Source organism: Copadichromis virginalis, linkage group LG7 (genome assembly GCF_057382275.1).
Source record: "Copadichromis virginalis isolate Kocher_CV1m ecotype Utaka linkage group LG7, C_Virginalis_male_GT1.1, whole genome shotgun sequence".
Classification (NCBI taxonomy): Eukaryota; Metazoa; Chordata; class Actinopteri; order Cichliformes; family Cichlidae; genus Copadichromis; species Copadichromis virginalis.
The window spans coordinates 51,585,662-51,604,925 of record NC_140624.1 but is presented as its reverse complement, the minus strand read 5'-3'; the positions used below and the strand labels follow the sequence as shown (position 1 = coordinate 51,604,925).

Below are 19,264 nucleotides of genomic sequence, written 5' to 3'. Positions count from 1 at the left end.
CTCGGTATGACTGCTGGGAGAGAAAAAGGAACAGCAACCCCAAAAAGTAAAGAAAACTATGTTCCTAAAACCAGCGGGCTTCAAACAACACACAGCTGGGAAATCTGACACAGGAGCTCACGGCAAACGTCATGCTGTCTGGATCAAACCCACTCACAGGTCCAGCTGCTCCCTGGTGCAATCAGCCAGGGTGAGGTTTTGCTGGACGAGCAGGGCGACGTGCTGCTGCAGCAGCTCTCTCTCACCCTCTAGCTCCAGACGCAGATAATCTATCTCCTGCTGGATTCTACACAAGCTTTCAGGAGGACCTCTCATGCACTCCTCATAGGACAGCAGTGATTGTGATGTCTGCTGAAGCTCCCCAAAACTGCCACATCAGTAGTAATATGGATTAATGCGCGTGGCTCTGAGCAACCTTAATTTATAATTTGATACAAGTGTGTGGTTAAAAAATGCATTACCTATTCATATCAAGGATGGAAGGATACAATTATTGTACTGTGTCCAAAACAAACAAATTGCAATTTTGCAAGTCTACAGTTATTATTGTTGTATTAACTGCTCACTTAGAGCATTTGCTGCCAATAAAAAGGTAAAAAAGTCAAAGTTTAAGATGGCTATGATGTGAAACTGAAAGCATGGGGAATACAGAGTGACAATATTGACCCAGTGATGGGCAGCAGAGCCTTAATTTACTTCTGGCTGACACAGAAACAAAATAGGTCAACAGCAGGACAGTTATTCACGTGCACAGCCCAGGGTCATAATGCAAATAGCTGGGGGCAGTTTTAAAAGGGTCATAATATGACAAACATCTCAAAGAGCTCAGCTAATGACCCAAAAATACAGTCGCACATGTGACCTTAACAAAGGGACTACAGTCTAGGTCACTAGAAGGATGGAAAAGTAAACACCAGCTTTTTTTTAAAAAAAGGAGCCAATTTCTCATCATATAACATATATATGTGATAAATGTTTCACCCACTGTTGCATACACTAAAAATAAAGAAATAATGTATTTGTACCTGCGAGACAATTCAAGAGCTGGCACATCCTCATTATCCAGATGAGTCTCTCCTACAAGACAGAAAAAGACGCTGTCATGGACGTGTCTGTACAAATCAGTTACGAGTGGCTGCTCTTCTGTCTTTGTTTCTCTTCTGGTGGCGTCTGTTTTCCCCTTGTTAGACTGTCAAGTCAAGTTTGTACCCGCCCATAATTTTAGCAACTGCCTTTAAAACTACTCTTTGATAATGAAGGAAATCATCAGTAAGTTAATTGATCACCATATCAAGTAATTTCTTTCATTAAAATAATGCCCTCCATGCTCTAAAATGGCTTTGCTGTAACTGCACTTGTCTCCTTCAATCATTATACTACCACGGCACTAACACACATCCTCCAAGCACACTAAGTAAATACTGTCGCATAACCACAAATACACGTCTGCAGTGATGGCAGATACTACACAAACAACACCTCATCATGGATCTATATAATAATTTAGGCAAAGCAACTACTACAATTACGATGACGGCAGCAGCTACCTTTGTCCAGCCGTCCCTCCAGCCTGTCCAGAATGCTCAGGCTCTTGTCCAGCTGCTCTTTAACCACCTCTCCCATGTAGCAGTCGACCTTTTCAGCCTGCAGCAGCTCTTTGAAGGCCTGGTTCAGCTCTTCCAGCTGCCGCCGGTGCAGGGCTCCCAGCCTGCGGCTCTCCTTGATCTGCTGCCTCAGCTGCGAGAGCTCTCGGGCCTGTGACTTCACAAGGGAGTCCAGGCTGTGGAGAAGACCAAATTAGGGACAATTTAAAAAAAGAAGGAAAGAAAAAGAGCATGCAGATTTTCCACCTTCCTCTTGTGTTAGGGTTGGCACCAACCCATTTTAAATTTCAAATGCATAGAAAAAAAAAAAAAATCACAAACATTTGTTTATTGTATCAAGGCTTTTTGACTTTGTCAGGAACCTCTATTTCTACAAAATAAAACAAAAAAAAAATATTTTCACTAAATTATAAAATGCCCTAGTTGAAATTATGACCTTTGTGTTGTTAGGGTTGGTTTCGACCCAGGTATAATATTATGAGTATAAAGCAATAATTAAAGCCAAAACTGAAATCATAAGTGCACTGTCAGCTAAAACATTGACAGCAAGCTCCTCTCCTAATCATATGAGCTTTAGGGGATTCTTGTTTTGCGTGTTTTTTGCAGTATACCTGCACAAAAACAAAACAAAACTAAAAAAATTTGCATTTCCTGCGAAAATGCAGTGTGGATGCTTTAAAGCTGAAGCTGTATGCAAAAAGTAGCTGAAAAAGCTGAAAAGTTGCAGAAATTGTAAAAACTTTGCAGAAGCAAAGGAACTTTGCTAAAATGGAATAACTTAGCAGAACTGCAATATCTTAGAGGAAACATAATACTTGGCAGAAATACAATAGCATAGCAGAATTTATCAGAAATATTGTAACTTACCAGAAACATGATAACTTCTCAAAAATACAAGAATTACCAACTGCGCCACTGGGAAAGAGAGGAGCCGTTTTGAAAAACAGGGTGATGAGCAGTCAGAATTAGATCCCGGTGAGAGGCGAAAAACGCCGTTTTTTGGAGTTACAAAACGTTGTGTAACTCAAAAACTAGGTGGACTAGAGGCATAATTCTTGTACTGGGTGAATCAGCGGACTTTGGTGTACTTTGACTGCGATTTTCATTGCTCTTTGTACAACCGTCGCTGAGATATGACGAGAGAGGAAACGGAAGACCTCAGACATGATTGGCTGGCTGGGAAGCCGTGCAGGCCCTGATATGTGATATGTGTCTGAGTCCGCACAGAGGATTGGCTGCCTGGCAGAAATATATAGAAATAGTATGATTAAGCATAAATACTACATTTAGCAGAAATACTATATTAAGCACAAATCCTATAAAAAGCAGAAATAGTATATTAAGCACAAATCCTATAAAAAGCAGAAATACTATATTAAGCACAAATCCTATTAAAAGCAGAAATAGTATATTAAGCACAAATCTTATAAAATAGCAGAAATAGTATGATTTAGCACAATAGTAATAAGTTAAACAGAAAAATTGGAAAAGCAAAATGGACAGCTGAAGAAATGCTGAACATGCTGAGGGTCCCTCAAATATACTTGTTAAATGAAAAAAATCAGCAAAAAAATATATAACAGCCACACAATCAGAAATATGTACACATAAGGAAACACACATGCACAGAGAGACACACACACAAGATCCAATTCAGTCAACCAGTCTAAATATATTGAATTTGAATCTTAGAATGAGATCATCCCATTAAAAGGCCTTCTCTCTCTCTCTCTCTCTGTCACACACACACACACACACACACACACACACACACACACACACACACACACACTGCTGAATTTGAATCCACCAATCAGAGAGCCTGTGCACTTTTTCCCGCCAAAACAGGTGCATCTATTTACACATGCAGCACAGAGAGACACAGGATTATTGCAGTCTATTTCTCATAATGACGACTCCCCTCAAACAAATGACCATAATTTCCTAACCGTAGGGGCTAGAGCGGTCATTCTTACACCGTTTTGTTCAGAAGAGATGGGGGAATCTTCAAGTGTTGACAATTTATCATTAAAATATGAATTTTTAGAGATATATGACATGGATGACTTGTTGACTTAGAAGCCACGAATTCCCCAATATGCAAATTTGAATGCCTCAGACCACATATATGATTGGCTGGCTGGGAAGCCGTGCAGGCCCTGATTTGTGGATTTGAATTCCTCAGCCCTCAGATATGATTGGCTGGCTTAGAAGCCATGAAGGCCCCAATATGCAAATTTGAATGCCTCAGGACACATATATGATTGGCTGGGAAGCCGTGCAGGCCCTGATTTGAAAATTTGAATGTCTCAGTCCTCACAGAGGATTGGCTGCCTGGGGACCTGGCAGAAATATATAGAAATACTATGATTAAGCATAAATACTACATTTAGTAGAAATACTATAATTTAGCAGAAATACTATATTAAGCACAAATCCTATAAAAAGCAGAAATAGTATGATTAAGCATAAACACTACATTTAGTAGAAATACTATGTTTGAGCAAAAATCCTATAAAAAGCAGAAATACTATATTAGGCACAAATTTATTTCTGCTATTTTATAAGATTTGAGGTAAATATAGTATTTCTGCCAAAACATAGTATTTCTGCTAAATTATAGTATTTCTGCTTTTTATACTATTTGTGCCTAATATAGTATTTCTGCTTTTTATAGGATTTGTGCCTAATATAGTATTTCTGCTTTTTATAGGATTTGTGCTTAATCTAGTATTTCTGCTAAATTATAGTATTTCTGCTTTTTATAGTATTTGTGCTAAAACAGTATTTCTACTAAATGTAGTATTTATGCTTAATCATACTATTTCTACATATTTCTGCCAGGTCCCCAGGCAGCCAATCCTCTGTGAGGACTGAGAAATTCAAATTTTCAAATCAGGGCCTGCACGGCTTCCCAGCCAATCATATATGTGTCCTGAGGCATTCAAATTTGCATATTGGGGCCTTCATGGCTTCTAAGCCAGCCAATCATATCAGGGCTGAGGAATTCAAATCCACAAATCAGGGCCTGCACGGCTTCCCAGCCAGCCAATCATATATGTGGCCTCAGCCATTCAAATTTGCATATTGGGGAATTCGTGGCTTCTAAGTCAATAAGTCATCCATGTCATATATCTCTAAAAATTCATATTTTAATGATAAATTGTCAACACTTGAAGATTCCCCAATCACTTCTGAACAAAACGGTGTAAGAATGACCACTCTAGCCCCTACAGTTAGGAAATTATGGTCATTTGTTTGAGGGGAGTCCTCACTATGAGAAATAGACTGCAAAAATCCTGTGTCTCTCTGTGCTGCGTGTGTAAACAGAAGCACCTGTTTTGGCGGGAAAAAGTACACAGCCACTCTGATTGGTGGATTCAAATTCAGCAGCTCTCTCCCTCTGTGTGTTTGTGTTTGTGTGTGCGTGTGTGTGTGACAGAGAGAGAGAGAGAGAGAGAGAGAGAGAGGAAGCCTTTTTATGGGATGATCTCATTGTAAGATTCAAATTCAATATATTTAGACTGGTTGACTGAATTGGATCTTGTGTGTGTGTCTCTCTGTGCATGTGTGTTTCCTCATGTGTACATATTTGTAATTGTGTGGCTGTTATAGATTTTTTTTGCAGATTTTTGTCATTTAACAAGTATATTTGAGGGACCCTCAGCATGTTCAGCATTTTTTCAGCTGTCCATTTTGCTTTTCCAATTTTTCTGTTTAACTTATTACTATTGTGCTAAATCATACTATTTCTGCTATTTTATAAGATTTGTGCTTAATATACTATTTCTGCTTTTATAGGATTTGTGCTTAATATAGTATTTCTGCTAAATGTAGTATTTATGCTTAATCATACTATTTCTGCTTTTCATAGGATTTGTGCTTAATATAGTATTTCTGCTTTTTATAAGACTTGTGCTTAATATAGTATTTCTGCTAAATGTAGTATTTATGCTTAATCATACTATTTCTGCTTTTCATAGGATTTGTGCTTAATATAGTATTTCTGCTAAATTTAGTATTTCTGATTAATTATAGTTTTTCTACTAAATCATAGTACAGTATTTCTGCTTTTTATAGGATTTGTGCTAAAACAAAGTATTTCTACTAAATGTAGTATTTATGCTTAATCATACCATTTCTGCTTTTTATAGGATTTGTGCTTAATATAGTATTTCTGCTAAATTATAGTATTTCTGCCAAATTATAATATTTGTGCTAAAACATAGTCTTAATTTAAAATTACAATATTCATAGTTCATCACAGTGTCTCTGGTAAATCACAATATTTCTGCTCTGTTGTACTATTTTTCTAAATCATAGTGTTTCTGTAATGTTTAAGTATTTTTGGCTAAATATATTCTTTCTGTTATCTTATACTATTTCTCCTAAATTCTTGTATTTTTGAGAAGTTATCATGTTTCTGGTAAGTTACAATATTTCTGATAAATTCTGCTATGCTATTGTATTTCTGCCAAGTATTATGTTTCCTCTAAGATATTGCAGTTCTGCTAAGTTATTCCATTTTAGCAAACTTCTTTTGCTTCTGCAAAGTTTTTACAATTTCTGCAACTTTTCAGCTTTTTCAGCTAGTTTTTGCATACAGCTTCAGCTTTAAGCATCCACACTGCATTTTCGCAGGAAATGCAAATTTTTCTAGTTTGAGTGGCCATTTGACTTCCAGAGTGCACATTTACAATTTGCAGCATACAAAAATGAGAAGATTCACAGTGAGCCAAGTTCTGCATCATATTTTTGGTGAAAATGAAGGAGAGTACACAGAGCAGCGATTCAGATGGGCAGGTTTCTAGGAGGAAGACAATGTGGACTATCATCCAGAAGACACAGACACATCTGATCAGAGGTGGAGGTCGCTGGTGCTGAAGCTACTCCTGCTGAAAGATTCAAGTCCAAAAATGGTAATATATTTTGGAGCTCAGTACCTCATGATCTACATAGCAGGGCAGCTGCTGCAAATGTCATCAAAATGACCCCTGGAATCACAAGGTTTGCTCTGACCAAAGTCAGTGACATCAAGAGATGTTTTGAGCTATTTATGCCATTGTCACTAAAAAGAATCATCATTACTATGATGAACCTTGAAGGAGAAAAAAAAGTCCATAGCGACATGATGAGGAATACCTGGATGCTTTCATTGGTGTTCTTCTTGCTGGAGTGTACAGATGCTGCAATGAGGCCACTGATAGTCTATGGGACGCATCAACAGGCAGAGATATTTTCTGGGCAACGATGTCACTTCACACATTTGATATCATTTTGATTCAAGAGTCATCAGATTTGACAACAAAGAGATCAGACCGAGGTCTGACAAGCTTGCTCCCATCAGGGATGTCTGGGAGAGATGGGTGCAGCTTCTTCCACTGATGTTCATCCCAGGGCCAGAGGTGACAGTGGATGAACGTCTTGTCCACTTTTTGAGGAAAATGCCCCTACCGGCAATACATACCCAGTAAGCCAGGTAAATACGGCAGAAAAATCTGGGAAGCCTGTGATGCAAAAACCAACTATGGCTGGAATGTACAGATTTTCACAGTCAAAGCTGCGAGTGGCATCCCTGAGAAGAAACAATGAAAATGTGTGGTCGTCGATATGACCACTGGACTGCAGGATCACAATATCAGCTGTGATATTTTATTTTATTTTTTTAAAATTGAAATCGAGGGGTATAGTGAAAAAAAAAAGACCCAGAGGCCCACACCGAAAGTATTAAAACCAACATTTTCATGGATAAGGAAGTCTAACAAGATAACCAAGAGATGAGAAACAAATTGGATGATCACTTATTGTTTTTAGTGTATTTTATAGCTGATTTAATTCACGGGTCAAAACCGACCCGTTAACATAAGAGATGATAACAGAAAGCTAACACAAGAGGAGGGTTAAAGTAAAGAAGGTGAAGTACTAATAAAACACTTCAAAGATGGTTAACCTAGCAGGTGATGTGGAGCGGCTGCGGGATGGCTGCAGTTGTTCACTGATGCTTCTGCTCAGCCTCCTCTCTCCTTCCAGCTCCATATTTACCCGGCTGCTTTTATCCTTAATTGCCTGGTTCTCCCCAGCCTTCTTCCCCCTTAGCTGCCCACTTCTGTGGCTGCCATCTTGACTACGGTCGTCTTTCTGTGCACCCTCTTGATCCTTGATCACAGACGGGTCTGAGGTGTTGTTGCCCAAGTCACTGGAGAGGGAGTTCCTATGCAGAAGGCTCTGCATTTGGAGGATTAGTTTTGTCTGGTTTTCCAGCTGGACCTTGAGCTCTTTGACTTGTCCCTGAAGCTGCAGTGGGTCCTCAGAAACACCATACTCACTATAGACCTGCAGACCTTTCAGACTCACCTAAAAATAAAATAGATGGAAGAAGGTTCAGATTTTGAAAGTGAAAGTGAAAACTAATGTTAAATGGAATCAAACCAGTAACACATGCTGTAACTTCTGATCATTGTTGTTACACTGTTGATTCTCACAAAGCTGTTTAAAATGACTGTAATGTATGTAAATGTTCTCAAACACACCTTATTCTCATTTCTTGATACATGTATTTATTTTTAGAATCTGCTTGAGTTGCCTTATACACCCATCAGTTATAACATTATGACCACCTGCCTAATATTGTGTTGGTCCTCTTTTTGCCATCAAAACATCTCTGACCCGTCAAGGCATGGACTTCACTAAACCCATGTGCTGTGGTGTCTCGCACCAAAAGATCCTTCAGGTCCTGTGAGTTGTGAGATGGGGCCTCCATGGATCGGGTCTTTGGCCAACACATCCCACAGATGCTCACCTATATTGAGATCTGGGTAATTTGGAGGCCAAGTCAACACCTCAAACTCACTCCTGAACCATTTTGGGAGGACGCATTGTCCTGCTGACGGAGGCCACAGCCATCAGGGAATACCGCTTCCATGAAAGGGTGCACATGATCTGCAAAAACGCTTAGGTAGGTGATATGGATCAAAGTAACAACCACATGGATGGAATAAGTTAAGTTTTCCCAGCAGAACATTATCCAAAGCATCACACTGCCTCCTCTGCGTCTTCTTCCCATAGTGCATTCATCATTTAAAGTGATTCATCATCTTCTTCCATCGCTCCACGCTCCAGTTCTGAGGCTCACGAGTCCGTTGTAATCGGTGATGGACAGCAGTCAGAGACTTGAGCTACGGTAGCTCGTTTGTTGGACTGGACCACAGGGACCAGACTCTGCTTCCCATGTGCATGAAAGAGCCTTGGATGTCCTTGTCAAACACGCTCAAATCCTCACGCTTGCCCATTTTCCCAAAATATTCACTTGCTCCCTAATATATTCCATCCTCTAACAGGTGCCATGATGAAGAGATAATCAGTGTTATTCACTTGACTGCTGTATGAATCATGGTTCATAATAATGTATTTATCTTACACTAGGCCTTGGTAAACCTAAGACCCAGTCCTCCTCTATTCTGATTGGTCGTCACTCAACAAACAGAAGGTTTGAGCAGCAGGAGGACTCCTGTGTTCACAGACACAGCTCTGCATCTGAGCTAACCACAGTAGTGACATTCCCCATCATTCCCTAGTGAACTTTGCTGTGGAGTTCTGGGAGTGAGGAACAAGATAATAAGCAAATAATAAGATAAATACCTTGGCTGAACTGAGAGCTGGGGAAGTAGGGTATGGGGTGCTGGAGGTTGAGTCCAGATTTTCAGTAGAGGAGAAATTGGCCTGTTCGTGTTTCAACAGGGAAGGCAGACTGGAGCCACTGCAACTAGGGTTTACTCCAACCTCTAAATCTGGCAACACAGGAAGCACAAAAACATTAGACTATGGGGAGGAGTCCAGTGCAAGTTGTAGAAAATAAACAGTGTTTGAGCAGTGTGAGGAAAGAAGTCATTTGTGATACAGCCAAATTTGAATAGGACAAGAAATCAAGGTAAAAGGTTAATGAGTGCTCAAAAGACATTCCCAAACCTTAAGTGAAAACATGCATGAATAGAGACAGCCCATTCAAATTTAGGAAGGGTGAAGAAAATTCCACAGTTAAAAACCAGAAAAAGACTGTGTGGTTACGGAGACCCAGGCAGAAAATATTTTTCAGAGACAGCGTGCCCTTGTTCACTCCTCATGCATACATTCTACATTAAGAGAAGCTGTCCACACTTGAGATTAGTATCCACTCAGCAGACAGACATGCAGAGTCTGTCTGAAGGCTGTCTACCTGTGCTACTGCTCTCTTCCCTATCGTTCTCACTCTTGCCACTGGTTTCGTAACCCAGGTCCTGCAAATCCACCTGCACGCCTTTGTCATCCTGCTCAGGTGCTGGCATTGGAAGCAATATATGTTTGGTTAGGAAGAAATCAATCAAGGAGTTCACATATGTCTCTATCACTACTTATGTTGTTCCTGACCAAACTGGGATTTGCAGTATCACAAAATCGTTTGAATTACTGTGGACAAGCACATGTAGAAGAAAGCTGCTCAACAGCTTACCTTTCTTTATCATTTCAGGAGAGGATGTACTGGTAAGAGCAGTGGCCAGTTTCGCCTCCAGGCTTTTACATGCCTTCTTCTTCTCCCTCAGTGCTTTGTGCAGTGTTTCCAGTTCAACCTGAACACTTGGCGGTAACCCTTTGCCGTCCTGCACTGCCCTGTGGGCTTCCCTCTCCATTTTGTGACCCCTCTCTTCTTGCAGGGAAGCCTGGAGCTCAGATATCCTCTGAGAGTAATCACTGAAGACCTCATAGAGAAGACAGAGATGGCGATGAAGCTCTAGTACCTTTGTTCCAGTTGAAGCAGTGGACAGGTTGTTGCTGGGTTCGGAGATTGGTGGGGCAGTTTCTCCAAGTTGCTCCCGCTCTTGGAGGGCTCTCTGAAGTTTGTCTAAATTTATCTGCAAGTCAGAGGTGATCTGGGATCTGCCAGCAGTCACGGAGCCAGAATTTGTGCAGTGTGCTGCTAAAGAGGCAACAGCGGACTCTGTTGCACTAAAGCAGTTCCTTAGAACGTCAATCGCCTCTTGATTTAAACTAGTATCAGGACTGTGGTGTTCCTTTTCCTCATTTTCTTTAAGTGACTCTGCTGCTACTCTGTCACTGGTGTATCCGTGTTGTGCAGTAGCATTTGTGGCCCTCAGTTTTTCTTGCAGCTCTGCATTGAGCCTATTCTGCTCCCAAAGTGCTTCTTGCAAAGAGTCTGCATGACGCTGCAGCTCACGCAGAGAGTCCTCGGTACCTTGAAGCACCCCTCCGGTGCTTTCTTCCTTTGGAGAGCTATGCAGCTGCTGCAAAGCTCCCTCAATCCTTTGACAAAGATCGCTGATTTCAGGATTCTTTTCTTGGCTTTCTGCAGAGCTGATGACTTTCTCTGCCAAATTCAGAAGCTCTATGAGCTGGTTGTTGAACTCCTCTTTCTGCTGCAAGGCTTTCTGCAGCTCAACGCATCTACCATGGAGAGACGCATCAGAACCCACAGAACCAGAACCTGTGTGTGAACCAAATCCACCCTGGCTGTCCAGACTGCAGGCAGTCAGATAAGCGATGGTAGATTCTGCTGCCTGTAAAGCCTCTACGTACTGGGAGTTCAGTCTGTCTTTCTCCTGGAGCTGTGCATGAAGTTCTTCCCAATCAGCAAGCTGCTCACTCAGCTTGTTGATCAGTGCTTCTTTCTCCTGGCACTCCTGGTGGAGAAGTTCCAGCTGCGTATATAGTCCAGAATCATCTTGGGTGTGATCCAGTGATGCTCTGGCTTCAGAGCCCTTGTCGGATCCCACTGGACTACAGCTACGATTAGGGTATCCAAGGGTGGCGGAAGGGGAAGTGCTGTGCTGGAGTGATGTGTGAGTGTCAGAGTCTGTGTGTACATGCTGGTCAGACCAGTAGACATCATCTGAATCAAGGTGCTGAAGTCCATCAGTTTTGAGCTGCTCGGAGCTTCCAGGCTTCCTGCTGCTGCTGTTAGACTCCACCCTCAGCCTCACAGGCACAGGAAGGCGAGATCTGCCTCCAGACTACAATTTAAACAAACACAAGAAACAGACATTAAAACCCCAAAACGCCTTCATGCAGGAAAGAGTGATGTCTTTTTATTTCTTCTGCAGTACAAAACTTACCCTATGTTTTGAAAAATGCTGTTTTTCACTGTTGCTGTGTGGCTGGCAATTAGTTCTTGGACTCTCCTCGTCATCTGCAGTGCTGACATTGGTAATGGGACTCTCCCTGTCTGAAATCTCATTCCACTTCTTCCCTCCCTTCTTCTTTGACAGTTTGGTGACCTTTGCATCTTCTGTGTCCAGTGCTTCCAAACTCTTCCTCAACTCAGCCTGTCCCTCACTGCTGTTCCCTGAGGCATCGGTGCTCTCTTTTTCTTTGTACTCAGACGATTTCTGTTCCTTCAGGAGACCCCGCAGCTCATCATTTTCTGATCTGAGCCTGAGCATTTCCGCTCTGTAATGAGAAACATTCGACCAGATTACAGTTCAGACTTCTAACTACCAAGTAATGGGGAAAATAAGGAGTAGACTCTGAAAGAAAGACCTACCTAAGGTGCGAGACAGATGTTGACCCACAATCAGCTAATAGGGATTTAAGTGCCATTAAATCTGTGTTCATCTCCCTAGAATATTCCTCCCCAGTGTCCAAGATGTCGCTGCTAGAGTGAGCACGCTCTCTACTCTGGCTGAGGCCGCTGTCCATGCTCACATCACCCAAAAGCTTTTCCGACAACATCTAAAAGAGCGATTATTTAGAAAGCAGGTTTTATAAACTCTTCAAATAGTACTTAAGCACTCAGTTGTTTAATGACCATCAGTTTCATACCTGTCCTAGTTTACTGCATGTCTGGCTCTCTTTGTCCTGACCAGAGAGATGTGTCTTGTTACTTTGAACCAGAGGCTGCTTCTCAAGCGTCTTCTTGAGCTGCTAGAGTAATGGGATGGGAGGCGAGTATGACACACATGGCTCGGTAAAAGAAAACTTAAAGTGGGAACAGAATCCATAAAGCACAGCACAGCAACAGCAGAATGGCATGATGTGTCTAATGTAGCATGGCGAAGAGAGACCGTTTTATGGGACACAGAGATAAAGATAAAACAGGGACTGATTAGGAGAGATGAAGGAAAGAGAAAGAGGGTACTTACTCTACTACATACAAGAAACACACTTGTTAAAAAATTCAGACATTTAGTACCACAGAGGGAAGAGAAATTAGCAACAGGTTAGACAGAACAGAGGTTAGGCTATAAGTTCTAAGGTTAGAAAGGAGCTATTACAGGAAGGATGTTAGACAATGATTCGTGATTTCTCAAGTATTTTCTAAATGTGGACATACTCTGGAAGAAACATTACTAATAAATGACAAGACGTGCACTCTTTTGGAAGACCTAAAAAACAAAAAACAACAACTTTGCAGCCATAACTTTGTGTACAACCTCGTCTCTTTGCAGCTGCTTTTTGCGGTCTTTGTCTTCTTTGTCATCAGTGTCACGCTCTGACTTCTCAATTTGTGAAAGTTGGCTCTGCCGTTCACTGTTTAAGGTCTGCAGCCTGCTGACATGGTCTTGCAGCTCAAGCACCTTAACACAGAGCGAAATCATTTTTACACATTTCCAGCTTTACAGTTGGTACAGTGACACCTGAAGCACACTAATTAACTTCAACGTGACACTGTATAAGAATGAGACAAAAAGCAACAAAATGTAAAATACCTTCTGTTTAAGCTCCTGAGCAGACAGATGAGACAAGCTGTCATCCAGTCCCTCTCCTACACAGATACTCATGTAGGAAGTCTGATCTCCAATGAAACTCAAAGAGTCGCCTGAAAAACGTTAAAATAATCTTATAATGTTGTCTGTATATAAACTGGAATATGACATCTGGAGTCTTTTTCTCGTCTTACCTCCATCGTTGGCTCCACCAACCCCTCCTCCACGGTTCTGAATTGCTCCTAAGCGTGCCTGCAGAGATGCATTCCAACGCTGGGCATCTTCAAGCTGATGTCTTATGCTCTCTAGCTCTTTAGGATCAATCAGGTCCATACCTGAAACGATACACAGAGGGTTACAAAAGGCCACGCATGACAGGGCATTACAGCAGCTCCCATGAGGCACCATTAACTTAAGACTTCATGTAAGATAAGAGATAAGATAAGATAGAACTTTATTAATCCCTCGGGTGGGTTCCTCTGGGAAATTCGACTTCCAAAAAGCACAGCAACGACCGAAGTTACAGTTACAGCAACGACCGAAGTTACAGTTACAGTTACAGTTATGTGCGTATGTCTAACATGTCATAAAGAGGGTGTATACTTCAGCTCTTTTTCACAACTTTAAAAACAAACACAGACCAGCCACGAAGCTGAGGTTTTACACCGCAGCACACACACCTTTGGATTATACCTTTCACTTTCATATTTTTCATGATGTCTACAATCTAATGTTCTTTAATTAAAATACTGAAAAAAACAAATAAACTAAAGAAATCCTTATAAATGAAAAATGTAAAAAAAAAAATATGAAAAACAAAAATGGTGGATTTACATTGTGCAGTTAGTGGATCTTGGCTTGCTAAAAAAATCCAAGTCAGATATGCAAAATATATGTAGAGGAGCTAAAATGCACACCCACAATATACACAATCACAAAGTATGATTATTATTGTGCTTTTTCATAAGTGTGTAAACATGTAGCCTATGCAAACAAATCATAATGGTTGGTTATATAACCAAAGCATGAAGTGTGCAAATGTAATCAGTGACAATCATCCTGCTACGTCTATCTTGCCAGTCAGTGCTAATGTGAGCTGCGTCCCTGTTACTTACAGCTGACCTATTTTTACACCTGGCTCTCTGCAGGCAGCGGTGTGGGGAGGAGCATGCACGTGTGTGGTCGCCTGAGCGCACACGACAAGTGGATGGTCCAAGTTATTTGGCTTAGACCTCAGTGCAGAGTGACACTTTTAATCTGTTTTAAGGCTGTGCATTAATGCCACAACAAATCTGAAGGACAAACTGTGCTGAATTACATTAACTGCATGACGTCAAAGGAAAATAAATGCCACACTTTTTGGATTAGGCTCTATTTCTGGAGAGCTGCTCTTTTAATGTGGTACTTTGCACATTAATATCCTTTATTAAATCATTTGAAAATGGCACAACCATGCTTTTAAATGATATTCATGTGACAGATGGTTGGATGGGTTGGATTAATAACCAGAAGCGTGCTAAAGTGATGCAATCAAGAAGCAAAGGGACAAAACAAAAACAAACAAACAGCATGTTGAAAGTGAGAGACAGAGAAGACAGGTCTTTATTTATTTTTTATGAAGGACAAAGAGCAGACAGGTGTGAAATCAATACATTTACTGAGAGACAGTGAAAAGGGGAGCGACTGTGTTATAGACAAAAACATGCAGATAACTGGGAGATGATGAGAGCAGAAGAGACAGAAAGCAGACAAAGATGAAAAGTGGAGGGACCAGGTGTGCATGCTGAAGAAGAACACAACAAAAAGTAGACATGGAAGTTGTTGGCAGGACGAGTAAACATATTATATAAAGATGACTGGGGTTTAGGGGTTCCCTTTAATGATGAGTTATATTTTCTACCATTTTAACCACAATAAATGATAACAAGCACTTCTTTTCTCATTCACTCCTTTATAATTCCTTTATTTCTTTCCCTCTCATTCAGTCACCATCCTCATCTACAACCAAGTGTGTTTTCACTGCACCTTCTCTGAGTTTGGCTCTGTGTATCTCTCTCTCCAAGTCACCCCTTAACTCCTCATTAGTTCTGATGCTCTCTTCTAGCTGCTGCCTGAGAAGCTGCACTGCTGTCAGCTCCAACTGTAGAGCATGGAGACGCTGGGCACTGCAAATCATCCAAGAGGTCTGTTAGCGCAAAGCATTTGTTTCTCCTTTTTGCATTAAAGCAGCTGTTGCACATAACTACCTGTCTTGCTCCTTCACAGTCTTTACCAGGCTGGAATAGAGCTGCTGTTCAGCCCTCAGGGCTCTGTTCAGAGCATCGTGCTCATGTTGCAAAGCTGTGAGGTTGGGCAAGGCCTGAGGAGAGAAGAGAAACTATCTTAAAAGACAAAGCATCAAGATTGTAATGTTTTGCTCTAAAAAAAATTTAAAAAGCAGGTCATCTTTACTTCTTGCTGGCTGTCTCCACCGATCATGGTACTCTCCCTCTGTGGAAGCACAGGCAGGGACCTCTCCATTCCACAGACAATGACGTGATCCTGGGTATGATCAGGCCATGTGTGGCCTCTCTGACTGAGGCGCTGCTGGAGAACCTGCTCAAAGTCAAAAGTTAAACATCAGAAGAAAAACTCCTTCACTTGCTGACACAACTTTGACACTGTGTGGAATCCTTACACTGATAATCTCATCCTTGGTCTTTAGAGTTGCAGTGAGGGACTCAATATTAGCAGCCTGACCTTCACTGTGACCCTTCAGCTCAGATAGCGCTGACTGAAGCTCAGCCAATGAAATCTAGAAATTGGGATGTAGGGAATTATGATTGACACTTTTAAGAACTGTATCCTATTATGGATTAATTAAATGCTTCTAACTCACTGACCTTCAGTTCATTTTCCCTTTTCAGTGCTTTGTTCAGTGCTTCAGTTTTCTGTGCCAGCTCCCTCTTCAGGACGACCACTGTTTTCTTGGAAAGTGGATTGTTCTCCTGGCTGTCTTCGCTGTTTCTCCTGGACAGCTCAGCTTCAGCACAGACAAAACAAAGTCAAACGTAGCACCAACATGCAGTCTACCTTTAAATAACCTGCGCGAGGGTGTTACAGGTCTAAATCCATTACCTTCCCTCTCGTCCAACTTCTCTTGCATGATCTGAATAGTTTGTCTGAGATTCAACACTTGATCTGGCTCTGCTTTCTGCCTCATCTCTGCCAGAAACTGGTCTCTCTCCTGACCACGCTGAAGAAGCTTCTGACAGTTTATAAAGATATAAAATCAGCACATTCAAATGTTTACAGGTAATATCTTAAAACACGTTCAAAACAGGGCATAGAATTGGGGGGCAGAATGTGTTATTCTCTTTGGGAGTTTGGATTTCCACATACAGTATTTTACAGCTGAATGGCTGTGCTGTATCCCACAGGATCTTACGTTAATAAGGCTGTCTTTTTCAGCAAGCAGGGCTTTGAGCTGCGCGGTCTCTAAATAACTCTCCTGGGCTGTTGAGGAGCTTTGCTTCTCAGCAGTGGCAAGCTCCTGCTGCCTATCAGACAGCTGCTTCTTCAGCTCCTGAATCTCTTGAGCACGCTCAGACAACATGCGATTGTAGTGCTCTGCAGACTCCTGGAGACGACAAAGAGTCAAAGTTAATAGTGTTAGCGTTGTTTGTGCACACTCTGTCGTGCCCTGTTGTCATAAATGCTAACCTTCAGAAGTTGGTCTTTGCTGCTAATTGTAGCAAACAGGCTTTCTACAGCACTCTCATTGTCAGCAACCAGTCTTTCCCTGGCCTTGACAGCTTCAGCCAGCATGGCTTCTGTGACCTTTAACCTTTGGCCCATCTGTTCAGCCAGATCACGCGCATGGCTCTGTGACTGGTTCAGCAATGATTCAGACATTTGCTACGGACAGAGGGGGGAAAAATAAGCACTGAAATACAAATGACATAAACCAGAACAGTAAAAACTATAAGGAACCTGGCCTTAATGAGTGACTATTTGTCAGCCAACCTCCATATCCTTTGTCTTGCCCTCCAGGGAGAGCTGCAGCTGGCTAATGATGGAGTCCTTCTCCCTCAGTGATCTGTTCAGGTTGTCTTCCACATCTTGCTTGGCTCTTTGAAGGTTCTTTAGGGTACTTGCAAGATGCTGCAGCTCTGCATCCTTCTCCTTAATCAGACTGTCAAAATTCTGCAAAGAAAGGAGTAGAAAGGAGTATGCATAACACTTAATCACAACTATGTGATTATCAATCAATAGAAAAGATCCCAGTTCCGGATACTTACATTGATAGTTTCTTCATTATGAGACAGCAAGTTGTTGAGTCTTTCTAGGTCTCTTTCTTTTTCCCTTAGTAACAGCTGCAGGTGGTGTATCTCATTGTCTTTTTCTTCAATAGCAGCAAATTTCTCATCAAGTGCTTGCTGTAAGAGAACAAACAAACATGTCAGAAACCAGGCAAAGTCACCATGGTTAAAAGATTGCAGTGAAGGAATACCCACCTCCAAAGCCTTCTCCTTTTCTTTCAACCTTTGCCGCAGTTTGGAGAGAATACTGTCGTTACTTCCTGGACTTTTGCTCTGCTCAAAGTCTCTGACCATGTTCATGTATTCCTGACAAACACATAAAAACAATGTTACTAAATACACCGCACTCAGAAGAACTGGATGTCACTTTGGAGCACCAACTTCTCTTTGGCTCCGATTGCTTTCATGACATGCTTATAATCCAGCTGACAGGCTTTGCTGCTAGCTAACTGCTCTCCTATGATTACTGTTTTATCATGTGTGGTGGCTCGAAACAGCAGTAATGGGCTAAAATTCAATTTTTACACATACTTAGGCTAAGTAAAAAAGGAAGCAACTCATTTTTTTATCTTTTGAGCTAAAGTCTGTCTGCATAAGTTTAGTGATGATGTGTCACCTGTAGCTGCTGCTCTTTATCAGCCAAGGTGGATGTGAGACGCTGGATGGTGACCTCATGGGCCTGCAGCTTTGTTTTGGTTTGGTCCAGCAGCTCTTGGTACTGCTGCTCCAGAGCACTCTCCCTTTCCCCGATCTCCCCACTCAGCTTTTTCAGCTGATTGTGTAAATCCTTGTGGAGGAAATTATAATAATGTCACACAAAAGTCAATATTTAAACAGATAATGAAAAATCAACACAACAACAAAACGATTAAGAGGAGAATGCCTGCTCGTTTTATTGTGGATACAGTCCTGTCATCCTCCTATCTTACATTAAGCGCTTTGTCTCCTTTCTTTTTCTGTTGTTGCAGGTCCTCCAACTCCACCTCAAGCTGATCCTTTGCCTGCTGTAAGTCAGCCAGCTCTTGCTCCTTCCTATCCAGTGCTCGCTGCAGTTTTTGGGCTTCAAGCACCTTGGTGTGGTGTTCCCCCTGTAATTGGGCCAGCTCTGTTTGCTTTTCCATTAATAGGTTTTGGTGTTCCTCTGCTCCCTGAAGGAGAAAAAAAATATTGACTTCTATCTGTTTAAGGCACATATAGAGCAGGATACACATTGTGGTAACAGTATTATGAGGAATGTCTTTGTATAAAGTTTGGTTCTATATAAAAGGTGTATATAACATACCTGGTATTTCTGCAGTTGGGCTTTATGTGCTGCATCTCTAGCTTTGGCTAAAGCATCATCTCTGTCCTCAATCTCATGACACAGCTCAGCAATCTGCAATACAAAGACAGACAGGTTGGGCCTGAAACTTTGCATAATACAGAGAAGAGATACAATGACAATAACAAAGTAAATAATAAATTACCTCTTTTTCCTTTTCTCTGAGGACCTGAGTGAGTCCCTGGATGGTTTTATCTCGCTTTAGAGCATTTTTCTTCTCAGAGTTTAGTTCATTCTCCTTCTCCTCTAACATCACTGACAGAGTCTGTTTACATGAAGCAGTTAGTGATTTCATACAGAGTAATAGATTAATACAATTTAGGGATATTTAATAGAGGAACATGT

General features: G+C 41.4%; 1 protein-coding gene across 12 annotated transcripts in view; it reads right to left on the bottom strand.

Annotated features, from left to right (window-relative positions):
- The window catches only part of cdk5rap2 (CDK5 regulatory subunit associated protein 2), a 38,678-nt gene that overhangs the window by 6,098 nt on the left and 13,316 nt on the right, over window positions 1-19,264 (bottom strand). For 7 of the 12 annotated variants that reach the window (XM_085464076.1, XM_085464072.1, XM_085464075.1 and 4 more), the window contains 28 exons: window positions 19,065-19,184; window positions 18,881-18,973; window positions 18,528-18,746; window positions 18,215-18,385; window positions 17,794-17,904; window positions 17,578-17,715; window positions 17,303-17,482; window positions 17,000-17,194; window positions 16,725-16,916; window positions 16,415-16,544; window positions 16,180-16,319; window positions 15,975-16,091; window positions 15,749-15,892; window positions 15,544-15,656; window positions 15,323-15,462; window positions 13,492-13,632; window positions 13,301-13,410; window positions 13,025-13,168; window positions 12,414-12,515; window positions 12,136-12,323; window positions 11,708-12,041; window positions 10,090-11,605; window positions 9,817-9,918; window positions 9,243-9,391; window positions 7,555-7,958; window positions 1,548-1,780; window positions 1,026-1,077; window positions 158-367 (listed from right to left, as the gene is read on the bottom strand). In XM_085464076.1, coding sequence (XP_085320202.1) covers window positions 158-367; window positions 1,026-1,077; window positions 1,548-1,780; window positions 7,555-7,958; window positions 9,243-9,391; window positions 9,817-9,918; window positions 10,090-11,605; window positions 11,708-12,041; window positions 12,136-12,323; window positions 12,414-12,515; window positions 13,025-13,168; window positions 13,301-13,410; window positions 13,492-13,632; window positions 15,323-15,462; window positions 15,544-15,656; window positions 15,749-15,892; window positions 15,975-16,091; window positions 16,180-16,319; window positions 16,415-16,544; window positions 16,725-16,916; window positions 17,000-17,194; window positions 17,303-17,482; window positions 17,578-17,715; window positions 17,794-17,904; window positions 18,215-18,385; window positions 18,528-18,746; window positions 18,881-18,973; window positions 19,065-19,184 — 5,888 coding nt within the window. The remainder of the gene's footprint in view (window positions 1-157; window positions 368-1,025; window positions 1,078-1,547; window positions 1,781-7,554; window positions 7,959-9,242; window positions 9,392-9,816; window positions 9,919-10,089; window positions 11,606-11,707; window positions 12,042-12,135; window positions 12,324-12,413; window positions 12,516-13,024; window positions 13,169-13,300; window positions 13,411-13,491; window positions 13,633-15,322; window positions 15,463-15,543; window positions 15,657-15,748; window positions 15,893-15,974; window positions 16,092-16,179; window positions 16,320-16,414; window positions 16,545-16,724; window positions 16,917-16,999; window positions 17,195-17,302; window positions 17,483-17,577; window positions 17,716-17,793; window positions 17,905-18,214; window positions 18,386-18,527; window positions 18,747-18,880; window positions 18,974-19,064; window positions 19,185-19,264) is intronic. The other 5 variants (XM_085464081.1, XM_085464083.1, XM_085464084.1 and 2 more) reach the window with 3 other exon arrangements.